The sequence below is a fragment of the Neovison vison genome, chromosome 1, assembly GCF_020171115.1.
Source record: "Neovison vison isolate M4711 chromosome 1, ASM_NN_V1, whole genome shotgun sequence".
In the NCBI taxonomy this organism is placed as follows: Eukaryota; Metazoa; Chordata; class Mammalia; order Carnivora; family Mustelidae; genus Neogale; species Neogale vison.
Genome location: NC_058091.1, coordinates 212392050 through 212407172, shown reverse-complemented (window position 1 = coordinate 212407172; position 15123 = coordinate 212392050). Strand labels below are relative to the sequence as shown.

The 15123-nt window shown below is 43.1% G+C and overlaps 1 protein-coding gene across 1 annotated transcript in view; it reads right to left on the bottom strand.

The window, feature by feature from the left end:
- Positions 1-217: 217 nt before the first annotated feature.
- ARSB (arylsulfatase B) overlaps positions 218-15123 on the bottom strand; it is a 171297-nt gene continuing 156391 nt past the window's right edge. The window contains exons 7-8 of the mRNA XM_044266527.1: positions 3831-3953; positions 218-3026 (exon numbers count right to left, since the gene is read on the bottom strand). Coding sequence (XP_044122462.1) covers positions 2761-3026; positions 3831-3953 — 389 coding nt within the window. The 3' untranslated portion in view covers positions 218-2760. The remainder of the gene's footprint in view (positions 3027-3830; positions 3954-15123) is intronic.

The window sequence follows — 15123 nt, the reverse complement described above, 5'->3', positions numbered from 1 at the left end:
CACTCCTAGAGTCCTGACCCCACAGAGTGTGTGAAGTAATAAATGTTTATTGCTTTATGCTGCTAAAATTGGGGGTAATTTATCATACAGCAATAGAGAAAAATTCACTCTTCTTAACATTTTATAAGCACTCCTACCCTCTCCTGACCTTCCTCTGATAACTTACTTTATAGTTTGCACTCTTGTAGGCAATGACTGACACATTTTTTTTCAGTTCTGATATTTTTGCTATGTTTATTTATTTGTTTTATTGAGATGTAATTTACATACCATAAAATGGGCCAATGTGTTAAAAAATTGTAAAGTTACATAAAAGTTCCCATTTTAACCACTTTAAAGTATACAATTCAGAGGCATGTTGTGCCAACAGCACCACTGTCCAGTTTCAGAATGTTCTCGTCGCTCAAATGGAAACTCCCCACTGACACATCTTAAAGGATAAAGTAACTTTCTGTTCCTCAGATCTGGGGCAATCATGTAGTAACAAAGAAAAACAATTAAGTCAATAAAACTTTTCTTCAAAGCGAATTTGGAGTGAAACAACATTAATATGAATCTATTCACATTCTTACACAGAATAATGAAACCTAACCTATCTATTAGGGATAAAATAAAATCTCAAACAATAATTTTACAACAACTAATTTTTATAAGTCCCTTTAAATCCACAGAATGTAGAATACCCCTGTTGTACTTGGCCACCAATGGACTAGAATGGAGCAGCCTTGGGGGCAGAGCAAGGAGGGCGGACAGGTGTCCTGTAGTGATGGCCTCTAGTCTTTTGGTATTAACAGACACTGGGATTAGAAGGATCCAGAGAAACATGTGGGCTCAGTTAGTTCATGGTATCTGCCACAGGTATGGGGGTGCTAGGTGATGGCATTTTGACCAGCTGTTTGCCAGCCCAGGAGTGGGGGAGAGGTTGGTAATACGTGTCTTTAGTTCTAGCACCATTTCCTTCCAATCATCTTGTTTTACTACTATGCATATTAGTAGTGACCAGAAAATATTGCTACTAAATTGGAGGACAACTACACAAGGACCTATCACACATTATCGGCTGGTTTTAGTTTCTAGTGTCCTACGAAAAATAGAACGGAGGGTTATTGCCAAAAGAGTATCTTTGGCAGGCGTGTTTCTCCTTTTCCCCCCTGGAGAGGACATTATGGCTTCACTATGGAGTGTCTGTGACCATCCACATATGCATACTCTGCTCCTACCCCAGGAGGGCAGCTTGAAACAGAAAAGCAACAGTTGGAGGATGTGTTTAGCTCACTACACTTGCATGGTGTGCAACATTCTCATTTGTTCAACTGTCCATTCATTCATTAAAAAAAAAAAAGTACCGACTGATTTCTTTGTAATAGGCACAGGTCCAGGCATTGGTGACGAGCAGTGAAAAAAACAGTGGAGCTCATGGGAAAAAGAGTATAGATTTTGCACATAGTTCTCAGAGTCTGACATTCTTGAGAGCTAATCTGGATTGATCTGCATTAGTAGGACATGAGTGGGACTAAGAAAGGGCTGGCAGGTCCAACTGCACATCCTCTTTCCCCCACCCCAGAACCTCAAAACAAAGAGCAAAAGTGAAAATAAGGGAAACGTGGATGTGGCCTCCTTTTCTTTACTGAGGCCCATTATCTCAGATGCTGGCCATTTCCTTTCAAACTTCCCATTTCCAACATCCCAAGACAAAGTTACTATTTCCTGGGGTTTCTCCTCATTGCTAAGGAATAGCATGCAACTTGTAATACATTATGAGACAAAGCCACAACCATGACAATAAACTCTAGGCAACTTACAAAAGTCTTCCCCAAACAGATGACACAGACCTGAGCATCACCCGCCCAGCCCCTTTGTGTCCACTATGAGCATGTCTGCAGAGCCAGACTTGATCACCTTCTCTGGGCAGGGCTCTAGCTTCAGCATTAGAGGCCAGAGGAAGGCAGGGCACAGCAGTCTTCCAAAAACCAGTGGTGCTCAGAGTGCAGAGGCAAAGCAGCCTTCCCAGGCATAGGATGACTGAGTCAAAAGGAGGTTGGGAAAAGAAACACTGGGGAGAGGGGATAGCAGGAAGTCTAGACAAAATGAGCAATGGCTGGGGGAAAAAAAACGGGATAAAAACACATTTCTTTACTGTAATAACCAAAACCAAAAAGCAGGCTGATTGCCATGCTGACCATAAGTATGAAATGGGCCTTATGCTCCATGATGAGATGAGTGACAGGGTGAGTGAGTGAAGGGTGAACCAAGGGGGGTTATTCACATGGAATGCCTGAACATGATCTCTCACAGACAGGGAGATTCCCTGGCCAACAGAACCATTAAAAACTGTCTGCTCCCTACATTTGTTACAAGGAACATGAGGCACTCCAATAAAACCCAGCTATTGGCAGAGGGAGATCTAACATCTGACTTGCAAGGCAAAAAGAGCCAGCTGTTCCAGCCTCCAGGACTCAATAAGAACTTCCTATTTCAAGTCAAGTTCCCAGCTGTCGCATGGCTCAGGAACAAGAGGTTGAACTCGGCCACCCTCTCCCCCAGACACATACCCTGGCCAACAACAGGAGTGTTCCAGGTTTTATCAGCTTCTTAAATGCACTGGGGGTTGCAATGAGATAACTTAGCATGATTGAGGACAAAGAGAAAGCCAGGGGAACCCAAGTTGGGACAGAAAATGAGAACAGAGATACAGGAGCAAAGGCCTGAAGTCCAACCTGTAATAGAAAGGTGGTGTGGCACCCCAGGACTGAAGAAGTCTTACGCCCAGGGGCCCCAGGCCCCAGTGTCTTTGGGGTCACAGCGTGGGTCCTGTGCTGGGAAGTGCACAGGCACTGAGTGTTTGTGGTAGAACTGCAGGCGGGAAAGGAGCTGCTTGACAATATGGGGATGGTCTCTTGACAGGTCATGTCTTTCTTCCGGGTCCTGGTCAATATCAAAGAGCCAGACGGTCTTGGTCGGTGGGTCCGATGAGGGTATCACAGAAGCATTGTTTTGAGATGGTGGAGGAAACCAGCAACCACAGCCTGGCAAAGAAATGCAAGGGTTTACCGGGGGAGGAAGCATCCTAGGCAAGTTCAAACTTCAAGTAAGAAGACTATGGAAGAAGGCTGAGTGGGGACGCGGGCAGGAACACGTAAAAAAGACGCGGCCCTTGACGCAGTATCTATATCTGTCTCAGACACTGACTTCCAGTGCTGTAACTAGACCTGGTTCACGGCTTCACAACCAGGGGCTTCCAGGCCACGAAAGCGCATTCGTATGTGCATGTGGTGGGTGGGGGGAATTTCCGGTTGTCACAGTGACTTAGGGGAGGTGCTACTGGCGTACCATGCCAATGGGCCAGGGAGGCTAAGATACCTTGCAATACATGGTACGCTACCAGACAAAGAAGAATTGTCTGGCCACAAATGCCAAGAATGTCATCATTATAAACACTGCTTAAAGGCATCACGGTCTTAACCATCACACCCCACGTTTTAAAAGTATGTAAAAAACGTCACTTTAAGGGGATGTGCTCAGGGGAAGCAACCACCTCCCTCTGCTACGCAATTGGTTGAGGATGTGACTTTCAGAGTTTCTCCTTGCTAGCTAGACGTGCTGTCCTCGACAACCACACGTCTCTGAAATCCTTATTTTCCATGACACATTAGAGCGGCTTCCTTTCACCCCCCCACCTGCAGTTAATTTTCAGTCTTCTTTTGTCAGGACAGGAGATCAAACCATTCTTCCCCATTCAGCAGACCCAGAGGTATATGCTGCAAAAGGTAGTCGTCACTTTGGTAACGTTTTCCTCGCTGTTCTGGGGGGGGAAATGCTGAGCATTCTACCTGGGTAGCCGGTGAGAAGTTTCCAATTCCTGTGTCTAATAGCAGCATGGAGAGAAGTGTTGAAGGCAAAATATTCTGGGCCGGAAGAATCATCCTTTGGTGGAGCCAGGCTCATCCCAGGACCTGGAAGAAACAGTGCGGAAGCATTAGATCACTGTTACAGAAATGCATCGTTATAAATCAACATTTAATATCCTCCTTGTAAAATGGTAGATTTTATTCAATGCCAGAGTGTAAATGCAAATCCCACCACAGAAATGAATCTTCTATTAAATATAAACAGAAAGCTATAGTTCATTAAACCTCAGTCATAAACCACCACAAATATAAAAGGAATCCCAACGAGATTAGAACACTAATTCATCCTTAAAATCACTACGTTCTGCCAACATACAGCTGGCTTTATGTGGAATAGTGTTCTGTTACAGCAGTGCAGGTTGTTTTCTGTGTGCCTTTTTTTCCTTTCGCTGTTAAATGATCGAATTAGATGAACACATTTTCTATACATATTTATCCCTATGTAGATAATGGAATAGATTATAACATGTACACTTTAATGGAGTCTGTCTCAAGCCATGAAAGTTCAATCATGCCATGATCAATTATTTAACCACACTGATGAAATTTAAAAGTAACTGAACAATGCTCAGTTAACTATTCAGACAGGATAATTAAGGTTTTAAGAATGACTTGGTATACAAATTCTTGGTTATTATCATGGACTACATTAAAGTCATCTTGGGGTTTTATACTAATTGATTATTAGGTTTTTGAGGGGAGCAATTAATAGTACCTACTCCCCCACCTTCTTGAATTTGGAACCAACTGAAAGGTGGATACCAGAAGGTTAGAGCTAAAAGTATCGCCTTTCTTACTGATAAAGCTGATTGGAGAGAAGATAGCTTCAGATTTGGGGCAGAGAGTCCTTCCTACTAACTGACCCTTGACTTAGAAAGACTAAACCACCCATAACCGATTTTGCTGGACACCCATTGGGCTTCCTCAGAGCAGAGAGCAGACTGGAGTGTTTACATATATCCTGGGGACAGTCTGGTCCCCAAATTAGACAGACAAAATGTACGAAATGAGTATACTCAGTTCCTTCTTCTTCTTCTTTTTTTTTTTTTAAAGATTTTATTTATTTATTTGACAGAGAGAGAGAGAGATCACAAGTAGGCAGAGAGGCAGGCAGAGAGAGAAGGAAGCGGGCTCCCTGCTGAACAGAGAGCCTGATGCGGGACTCGATCCCAGGACCCTGAGATCATGACCTGAGCCGAAGTCAGTGGCTTAACCCACTGAGCCACCCAGGCGCCCCTCAGTTCCTTCTTTTGAATAACTCCCTCTGTGGCCTGCTTGTGAGGAGTGACTAAGGTGCAGCAAGAGAAACCTGAGTTCTACTCTAGTTAAAGACCCTGGTGGAGAAGGCACTTGGGTGGCTCAGTCAGTCAAGCCTCTGCCTTCAGCTCAGGTCATGATTCCCAGGGTCTTGGAATCAAGCCCAGTGTTGGGCTCCCTGCTTAGCAGGGAGTCTGCTTCTTCCTTTCCCTCTGCCACTCATCCCAGTGTGCTCTCTCTCTCTCTTTCTAATAAATAAATGAAATCTTAAAAAAAAAAAAAAAAAAGATCCTGGTGGATCTGTGAGGGCAAGGTATGGAGGCCCCAACCTTACTCATACCTGTGTATGTTCCAAGGCCTCAATTTAGGGACTAACTATAAAACATCTACTCTGGGTTTTTTTTTTTTTTTTTAAGATTTTATTTATTTATTTGACAGACAGAGGTCACAAGTAGGCAGAGGCAGGCAGAGAGAGAGGGAGAAAGCAGGCTCCCTGCTGAGCAGAGAGCCCGATGTGGGGCTCGATCCCAGGACCCTGAGATCATGACCTGAGCTGAAGGCAGTGGCTCAACCCACTGAGCCACCCAGGCACCCCACATCTACTCTGTTTTCAGTCTACATTTACCTGTCAACTTTTCAAACACGGTCACAGCAATCGCCTTGGGTGCACTTTCAAATGCTGCCAGATCACCTGCCCGAGGGCTAATAGCTCTGTTTGTGTGTGTGTGTGTGTATGACAGAGAGAGAGAGAGAGAGATATGTTGGGAACAATCCCCTCTCCACCATGGCAGCTGGCCCATCTCTCCACCATCCTGTCATAAAGACTCTGAGAGTGCCCTCCTCCCTGCCAAAGCAGATGCCCAGGGCTCCTGTGGGAAGCACTGTCCGTGAGGAAAAACACAGGGTCCCATTCCTCCAGTCAGTCTTGTGGTAATGGCTCTGGAGGGACATACTGGAGACAGAGCCAATAAACGTCAGTGGTTTCAGACCTTCAGTCTTCACAATCACATACCAACAAATCGTTAGCACCAAACAGCAGATCTTTTTGACTTTTTGTTTCTCTGTCTGACTGTGGATATTTTGGCTCTAATACAAAGAGATGCTTGCCGAGACAGAGGTACAGAGGATGTCTATTGCAGGAAATGCAGTCTCAATACACAGACTGGGGTGCGACTGTGAGCTTTCATGATTTACTCCTCACAAGCTTGCAGAAAGGACACATTTTGATACCGGAGAATGTTAAATCAAACAAGCATGCTTTGCAAACATAAACAAGGAGAGGAAATTTAGCTGTCTAGGCTATACTTATATCTATATACATTTTTTCTTAAAACAAACAGGAACATAAAATACCTAAACAATAAATAAGTCTAAGACTAAATGACGGAAGGTGCTATTATGTCAACTCCACTTTTTTCTTATTGAGAAATTAAACAAAAAGAAAATTACAAGGAATAATCTGCCTAACACCCCGTGAGCCTACACCTAGAATGTTAACATTTTGTCATGTTTGCTTTAAAAAAGAAAAAAAAAAAAAAAGGAAACAATGAAAACAAAGGGACAGTTTCCATGTGACAATTTGTCCCCGTCCTCAATCTCAGTACCCTTCTCCTGAGGCTGCTGCCATCACGGTTTCAGAGCACAGTGAATCCTGCCTATAGCCATTTAAAAACAGAGTGACATATGCATGCATCAAAGAATAATATCTAGACCTGATTTATACTTTAAAAATGTCCATGTACATGTTATGCTATACGTATTCTGCAACTTGCTTTTTTCCTCCACCACAGTATTTTTAGAGCTCTCTGATTATGTTCGTGTATATATATTCCTTTTAACTGTTTGGTATTTCACTATATAAAAAAAATCACATTTTATTTAGCCATTTTTCTGTTAGGCATTTCAGTTACTTCAATTATTCTTCTGTTTTTCCTACTACAAACTCTCCTGCCATGAGCACTGTTTTCCACATCTCCTTGCGCAAGTTTCTCTAGGATTTGTGTCTAGGACAAAACTGTCTGGTTGCAAGGTGCACAGCTTTCCAACTTTCTAACACATACCAAATGGCCCTCCGACCAGCAATGTCTCCCTTTCTCCATACCCGATAGCTGATACTTTCAGACTTAAAATTGTTGCCTAACTGGGGTACTTGGGTGGCTCAGTGGGTTAAAGCCTCTGCCTTCGGCTCAGGTCATGGTCCCAGGGTCCTGGGATCGAGCCCCACATCGGGCTCTCTGCTCAGCAGGGAGCCTGCTTCCTCCTCTCTCTCTCTGCCTGCCTCTCTGCCTACTTGTGATCTCTCTCTGTCAAATAAATAAATAAAATCTTTAAAAAGAAAAAAAAGAAAAAACTGTTGCCTAACTAAACATGTTAGACAGAATCTTCATTTTTTTAAATCATTCAGTCTGCAGGAATTATCTTTCTTTTTCCGTGTCAATCCAAGGGTTGCTTTAAAAAACATTTTTAAATAATACCCATTGAAAAAAGTACACAGAAGATGCTGATGAAGACTGGACACTCCTGTAGACACAGCCCACTCAAGAGACAGAACGTTTCTAGGACTTTAGAAGCCCATGTTGGCAGCCTCCAGTCTCCATCCTCCTCTCAAAGGTAGCTGCCACCCAACAATGAGTTCTTTCTGCCTGTTTTTGAGTCAATGGAAACCACACAGCCTGTTCTTCTTTATCTCAGGCTCCGACTGATCTCATAATGTTTGTGAGATTCACCCTTGGTGTTGAGTTTCAGTCTGTTCCCAGCACTTCATTCATTTTTATTGCTGGATGTTATTCCCTTGCATGACGGTTCCACAGCCTCTTGCTTTCAGAGTTAGAACCCACAGGGAACTGATTGCTGTGTGTGCAGTGAGGCAGCACTCGAGATTCATTTTTCAAAGATGGCTACCATCTGACCAAAACTGTTGAAAAGACTATTCTTTTCTACTCATCTGCAGGGATACCTTTGTCAAACACCTGATTTCCATTTGTGGTGAGTGTCTCCGAAGCAGTACAGTCCAACAGAACTTTCTTTAGTGACGGAACTGTTCTCTACCTGTGCAGTACATCGTAGGGACCACTCGCTGCACATGGCTACTGGGCCAAAGGCAGAGGCTTAACCCACTGAGCCACCCAGATACCCCTAAAAGTTTTTCTTTATTTCCAACAACGGCTTCCCCTTTTAGTCTACTTTGATGTACAGATTATTAGCTGTTGTCATTGTTTTTAGTGTTTGCACATTTTCTTTTTCCATCCTTCTCATTTGTAATACAAAAAAGTATAAAAGAGGGTAAAGAGCAAGATAGTGGCTCTCAAAGATGTCCATGTCCTAACCTCGCTGGAACCTGTGGGATGTTACCTTAGATAGCAAAAGAAACTTTGCACATATGTCTAAAGGTAAGGACTTGCAAAGTGGAGGCTATCTCTTATTTGAGTGAGCCCAACCTAACCATGATTCCATAAAAGCAGGGACTATTTCCTGACTTTGGTCAGAGGGAGATGGGTCTGAGAGGCGGTGTTGCTGACTTTGAAGATGGAAGAGGGGCCATGAACTAATGAATCTGGGCGGTCCCAGGGCCTGGAAAAGGCAAAGGAAATGGATTCTGTACTAGAACATCTGGAAGGGAATACAGCACTTCTGAAACCCTGACCTTAGCCCTATGAGACCCATATGGAACTTTGACCAACAAAACTGTCAGACAATATGTCTGTGTTCTTTTAAGCCACAAAGTTTGTGGTAATTTGTCATAGCTACAGGAGAAAACCATACACAAGGGAACTGTGGATTTGGAATCATACAAATTAATTAGGAAGACAGTACATATAAAATGGTTGAATAAATACCATCAGGAAGAATATCATTAAGGTCGGATAGCAAATATTATAAAAGATAACGGTAGGAAGAAGTCGATAAAGACTGAAGCACACAGGAAGGATAGATGAAGAAAGTGGGACTAGAGGCAGGACCTGAAAGATACACATTTTTGTTATCCACCACACGACCCCTCTTCTAGCATAAAACAATGTAGGGTACAGACTAGGTCTGACTTAGCCCTATAACCCCAAGGCCTTACCCAGTGCCCAGGTACATCAAGGACAAGCACTCAACGATGATCACTGAAACAGATCACTGAAAATTGGGCAAAAAGAAGGTGAAGAAGTTACTTTTAGCTTGAAGAATGGGAGAAGCAGTCAGCGATGGAGAGCCTCTGAAGGACAGGGAGCAAAGTGCTGTCAGAGGTGGTTGGTAGACTGTGAAATAGCCTCAGGGAGGGTAAAAAGCCAGCCTGAGAAACTGTCACTCTTCTTCTCATCAACAGGGAGGAATGAGAGGAATTTAAGTGTTTTTTAAAATTAAACTTCTTTTGGGGCACCTGGGTGGCTCAGCGGGTTAAGCCTCTGCCTTTGGCTCAGGTCATGATCCTGGGATCAAGCCCCTCATTGGGCTCTCTGCTCATTGGGGAGCCTGCTTCCCCCTCTCTCTCTGCCTGCCTCTCTGCCTGCTTGTGATTTCTCTCTCTGTCAAATAAATAAATAAAAATCTTTAAAAAAATAAAATTAGACTTCTTTTTCTAAAAGCCTTATTAAGATATAATTTACATAAGACACAGTTCACCCCTTTAGAGTGTAAAATTCCGTGGTTTTTAGCATATTCTGAGAGTCAGGCAAACAGCTTAATGGGGGACAAAAGGACACTGGATTTGCTAATCTCTGAGCAGAAACTAGGGTTCGAAGAAAAGCATTAACAAAAAAATCTTTCTCCTTCCCTTCTGAGCTGAAAGATACCACTGAGATAGAGCTTTCTGGCCAGAAAGACATACACAGTTATAAGATGGACCAGTCACATGTACTGATGTTGGATATAAAAAAGGAGATAAGCAAAACATTTTCAGGCTAGCAAAGGAAATCACGCTCTTACATCACAGGTAGTAAACTTCTAGAGCTCCTCATCTGAGCAACCTTGGGAAACCAGAAGGAGTTCGAGTTGGAGCTTCTAGAAATGACATGGGTCTGTGGTTTCCAGTGGGGAATGTATTCTCCAGAACCAGAAGAAGTGCCAGAAGCACCTTAGGAATTGGTTATGTGGGACAGTGAGTCACGGGGCAGGGTCCAGGTTCCCTGTCTTTATTTCAGTCGATGCTGGTTAACACTTAAGGAAGAATTAGTAGTATTTGCTAAATACATTTTACTTCTCTACATTTTTGTTTGAAAAAAGGATCTGCAGCTAAATGACAACTGGAAAGACACGAATTAGTGGTGGTGATGGACTGACCGGATGGGAAAGGGACCCAGTGGTCCCACGGGATACTTCTAATCTTCTGGGGCTCATAAAAGGCAATGTTGTTTTCTTGACTGTACAACACACCCTACTCACTCTTCGGAAACTACTGTCCAGTACAGTCTATGACTCCATTTTATAAAATATATTATTTTTCTGTGTAATTTATACATTTCTTGTATGTAAGTTAGGCACAATGAAACGTACAAACAGGAAAATTTAAACAATCTCTAAATTTATTAGCTGCATGTTAACATTTTGGTGTATAACCCCTGGAGGCTTTTAGCTACACAAGGCTTAAATAAAATAAATACGTTCGCTTACTTGCAAGGAAGAGGAAATTTCGTAGAAAACAAAGTTTTCATGGCTAGAGAAAATAAGGCAGGGAAGGAGGAGTCATAAGCATCAGGGCAGGGGTGAAGGGGATGGTCTGGGTCTCTTCCTCTCCGGGCTGTTGTTCAAATATACACTGGGTGTGGCTGGAGAATGTGGCTTGGGAAGAGTTAATGCTGTGAGCCTTCAGGAAAGTACAGCAAGGGGTGGGAGTCAGGGCAAGGAGAGGGCCTGCAATCCTAGTGAGGTCCCTGCCCAATGGTCCACAGAAGGCCACAGTGTGCGGCAGGACACAGCAAGCCCTTCTGGAGTGGGATTGCTTGGGTTCAAATCTCAGCTCCATTATTCACCGGCTATGTAAGCATCAGGGTTAGCAGATCTCCCTGGACCTACATTCCCTCATCTGTAAAATGGGGATAATATCATCTATTTCACAGGACTGTTTGTAGCCTAAATGTGCGGATATGCAAAAATGTACATTAGCACTACATCCATCATATAGTACATGCATAATAAATGGTTTTGATACGAGTTTGCAATCTTGGACAACTTTCCTAATTCCCCCTGCCTCAATTTACTATATTAAAGTAATATAGTCATTGCAGGTGAGAGAAGGCATATCCAGTGCTTAGCACAGTATCTGGTATGTTATAAGACTATCATCAACATTGTCAACATTAAAGGTAATGATGCTAATACTTAAAAGCACTCACTACATGCTTATAAAATGCTGTTAAGTGTTCCATGTATATTAACTTGTTTAATCCTTGCTCTATGAAATAGGTAAAAATGGCTGGTAATGATGGTCACTGAACGGTAGCTATTATCAATATAAGATAGGTTCTTTTCTTTTATATTCTCTTTTACTGAAGACCTTACAAAGAGGAGAAAAGTAGGCAGAAGTCATTATTATACCACGGGCGGGGGGCGGGGGGAAAGATGCTCTGCACTAAAATCCAAACCAAACAAACCACTTCTCTGGTCTGGGTCTGGAAAGGACCTATATTTGCTCCCCTACACGCATGTTCCAGAGTTTGAACAGGGTTAGGGGGAGAAAGCATTAATAGTGCTGCTTTCATTTGCTACTTGAGGCTTTCGTCCCTTTTCTGCCTGGCTGCGTGGGCTGTCCTTCGTTTTTACTGAGCTCTTTCTGGTTTTGATCACGTTTATAATTTACAAAGACCAGCCTAAAAGTTTATTCTGCCTCTAATGACCCAGTTTATTCCTTGCTGCTGGGAAGCCACCTTCACGTTTTTATGGGATATGCAGTTGTACTTCCGGCAAAACATACTCACTTGGGCTAAGTCGGGGGAAAACCCCCAGCATTCCCAGATATTTGGTGATCAAAGTATTTTTAAATATGGAATCCCAAATGGTATCTTTTCTAACCAACAGGCAAACGGGTTTGTTTATTACATGAGCCAAATTTGCCTGGTAATTAAAACACCAAAGCTTTATTTACTCTCGACGTTTGACTGGCTAGCTAATTTCTTCATGGCTCGATCCAAGAAAAGTTCAAAAGATCCCCAAATCAAAGGGCGGCTGAAGTCACTAAGGTCCTCATTGTGCCAGGCAGTTTGAGCACCCCTGCCCACAGCTGGCACGGCCTCTGCAGCGCATTTGGACTCTGCCTGGAGGCGCGCTGTGCGCACACGCGTGGGTGGGATCTCTATCTGCTCAGGGTCTGACATGTCCTGAAAACTGCAGGCTCTGGCCGCAGCCACGTTTCATCTCGCTGTGTGGCAAGGGCTTACACACTCAGACGCAAATGTGTTCATTGTTGTTTTGATTCTTGTTTTGAAAGTCATTCTAGATCTAAAAATAAGTTTTTCTCTAAAAATAGTTCCCAATGAAACGCAAGCTAGAACCCCACACTGTGAGCTGATGCTTTACTGAAAACTTTGACTCAATTTTCGGAGATGGACAGAGCCCCAGCCAGCCATGGGTATGGCTCTGGCAGCCGGCAAGCTGGGATTCACAGAATGGTTTGGAATTTGCCAGCAGCGTTCCCTATACTATTACTCGCTAGTTCTGAGAAGGAACTCTGACAAACCACTGTGCATTTTAATAGCTTTTAGAATGAATAATCCATTAAGTCATTTAGCCACTCTGAGTTCCTGTTTTCTTGTGTGTAAAATGAGGAGAAAAACAATGCCTACCTCACAGGACAATGGTGAGGATGGAATGAAATCCTGGGGGTGGCGAGCGTTCTTTGATTGTTAGTATAAAAATACAAGTCTCTTGAATTCCCAGAGCAGTTGCCATAAGACTAGGTACATGGATAAACTAATTGACCAACTGAAAGAAATCATTCAATTTAGGTCCAACCTATGGCCCTTGATTGATGGCCACCAAAATCAAGGTATGGACAGCTGTTCAAACCTGTAACAAATGTGAAACCAGACCAGCTGCCACCAGAACAAGATATTATTAGAAAATCGTGGGGAAGACTGGGTGGGGAAATGGGAAAGTGAAAGGGCACAGAGTTTCAGTTAAGAAAGATGCATAAGTCCTAGAATTCTACTGTAGAGCACAGTGAGCATAGTTTATATTATACTGTGTCTTTAAAAACTTGCTAAGATGGGGCGCCTGGGTGGCTCAGTGGGTTAAGCCTCTGCCTTCTGCTCAGGTCATGATCTCATGGTCCTGGGATGGAGCCCAGCATCAGGCTCTCTGCTCAGCGGGGAGCCTGCTTCCCCTCCCCCTCTCTCTGCCCACTTGTGATCTCTCTCTGTCAAATAAATAAAATCTTTAAAAAAAAATAAAAACTTGCTAAGAAGGTAGATCTTGTGTTAGGTGTTCTTATCACGCCTATATACACATATATACAAAGGAAAATAATAACAGGATGGAAGGAAACTTCTGGAGTTCGTATTTGACACAGATTGTAGCAACAGCCTCAGAACTCATCAAGTTGTAAATATTAAATATCCACAGCTTTTTGGATGTCAATTAAATCTTAATGAAGTGATTTCTCTCAGTGAAAGGTATGTGGGTGACTCAATCAGTTCAGCAGCTGATTCTTGATTTTGGCTCAGGTCATGATCTCAGGGTCCTGATCTCACGTCCCCGAGTCAGGCTCTGTGCTTAGCACGGAGTCTGCTTTTCCCTCTCCCTCTGCTTCTTGCCCTATGCATGCACATGCACTTGCTCTTTCTCAAATAAGTAAATAAAAATCTTTAAAAAATAGTAAAGTGGTTTTAAAATGAATGAAGAAAACTGTGGGGAAAAAACATGCCAATACCACCTAAATTATGTATGCTAAACAAGATGTCTGGTTAAAATTGTGAAAACAGAGTGAAACAGATCAGGGATTCTCAATTCTGGCTGTCCACTGGGATCACCTGACCCCCTCACAGTCACCTCAGGACTTAACCACGGCCCAAGGCCCTCTGCTGGATGCCCCCACGTGGGCACAGGTGCGGAGGGAGGGGGCCTAGGGAGCTACGCCAGCACTGGGGTACGGTGGAGCTGGCTTATGGGTCACTTGCCCCTTAGCCCTCAAGGGGTACTCCCACGGTGTGCACCCCGGAGAAAGGTAACATAGAGAGGCCTGATAAGCATTAAAGTTACCCCCACCAAACTCATCGTGCCCCTTGTTTCTGGACTTAAACCTGATTGCTCCAAGTCTTCTGTTACACCCACACCACTTTAGAATCCTGTCTCCCTGGCGAAATCCTTGCAACACGAAACAGGAGTGCTGGGGAAAATATGCCAGACATAAAGCTAATCAGAAAAAGGTGAGGAGGAATATTACAGATGTTATTTATTACCTACAAGGGGAAAATCAAAATGCTCATAATTTTTATATATGCATGCCACATGACATATTTCAAATGAATCTGGGCTCATGATTTTCGGTTTACAAAGTCAGTTTCTCCAACACCTACTCATTCAGTCCATATTTGATATTTTAAAAATCCTAATGAAAAAGGAACTTTGATGTGGCTTGCTCAGCCTAGACGGAGTTCAATTGTTAATCATTATTGAATTGTGCATGATAAGTATTCAGAGAATGTGTGTGCTTATGTCAGAGCGAACTCCAACAGTGGGTTAATGTCTGGCATCAGCCACCAGCATCAATGCAGCACCGGAAACCCAAACAACAGAAAACAAGCATTCAATGAGTTCTCAGCCCCCGACTGTCCCAGGAAGTTTAGCACATCTGTCTGAAACAGGTTGTCAGAGACATCTTCTTAGACACTGGTTCACACTGAACCCTGAATAAATGTACTATATATATTGCTGATTCATTTGCCTGTTAAACAAATATTTATTTCAGTGATCACTCTACATGCTAGATCCTAAGTCTTCAGAATGAATAAACTTGAGTCCAGAAGATAATAATAAAATA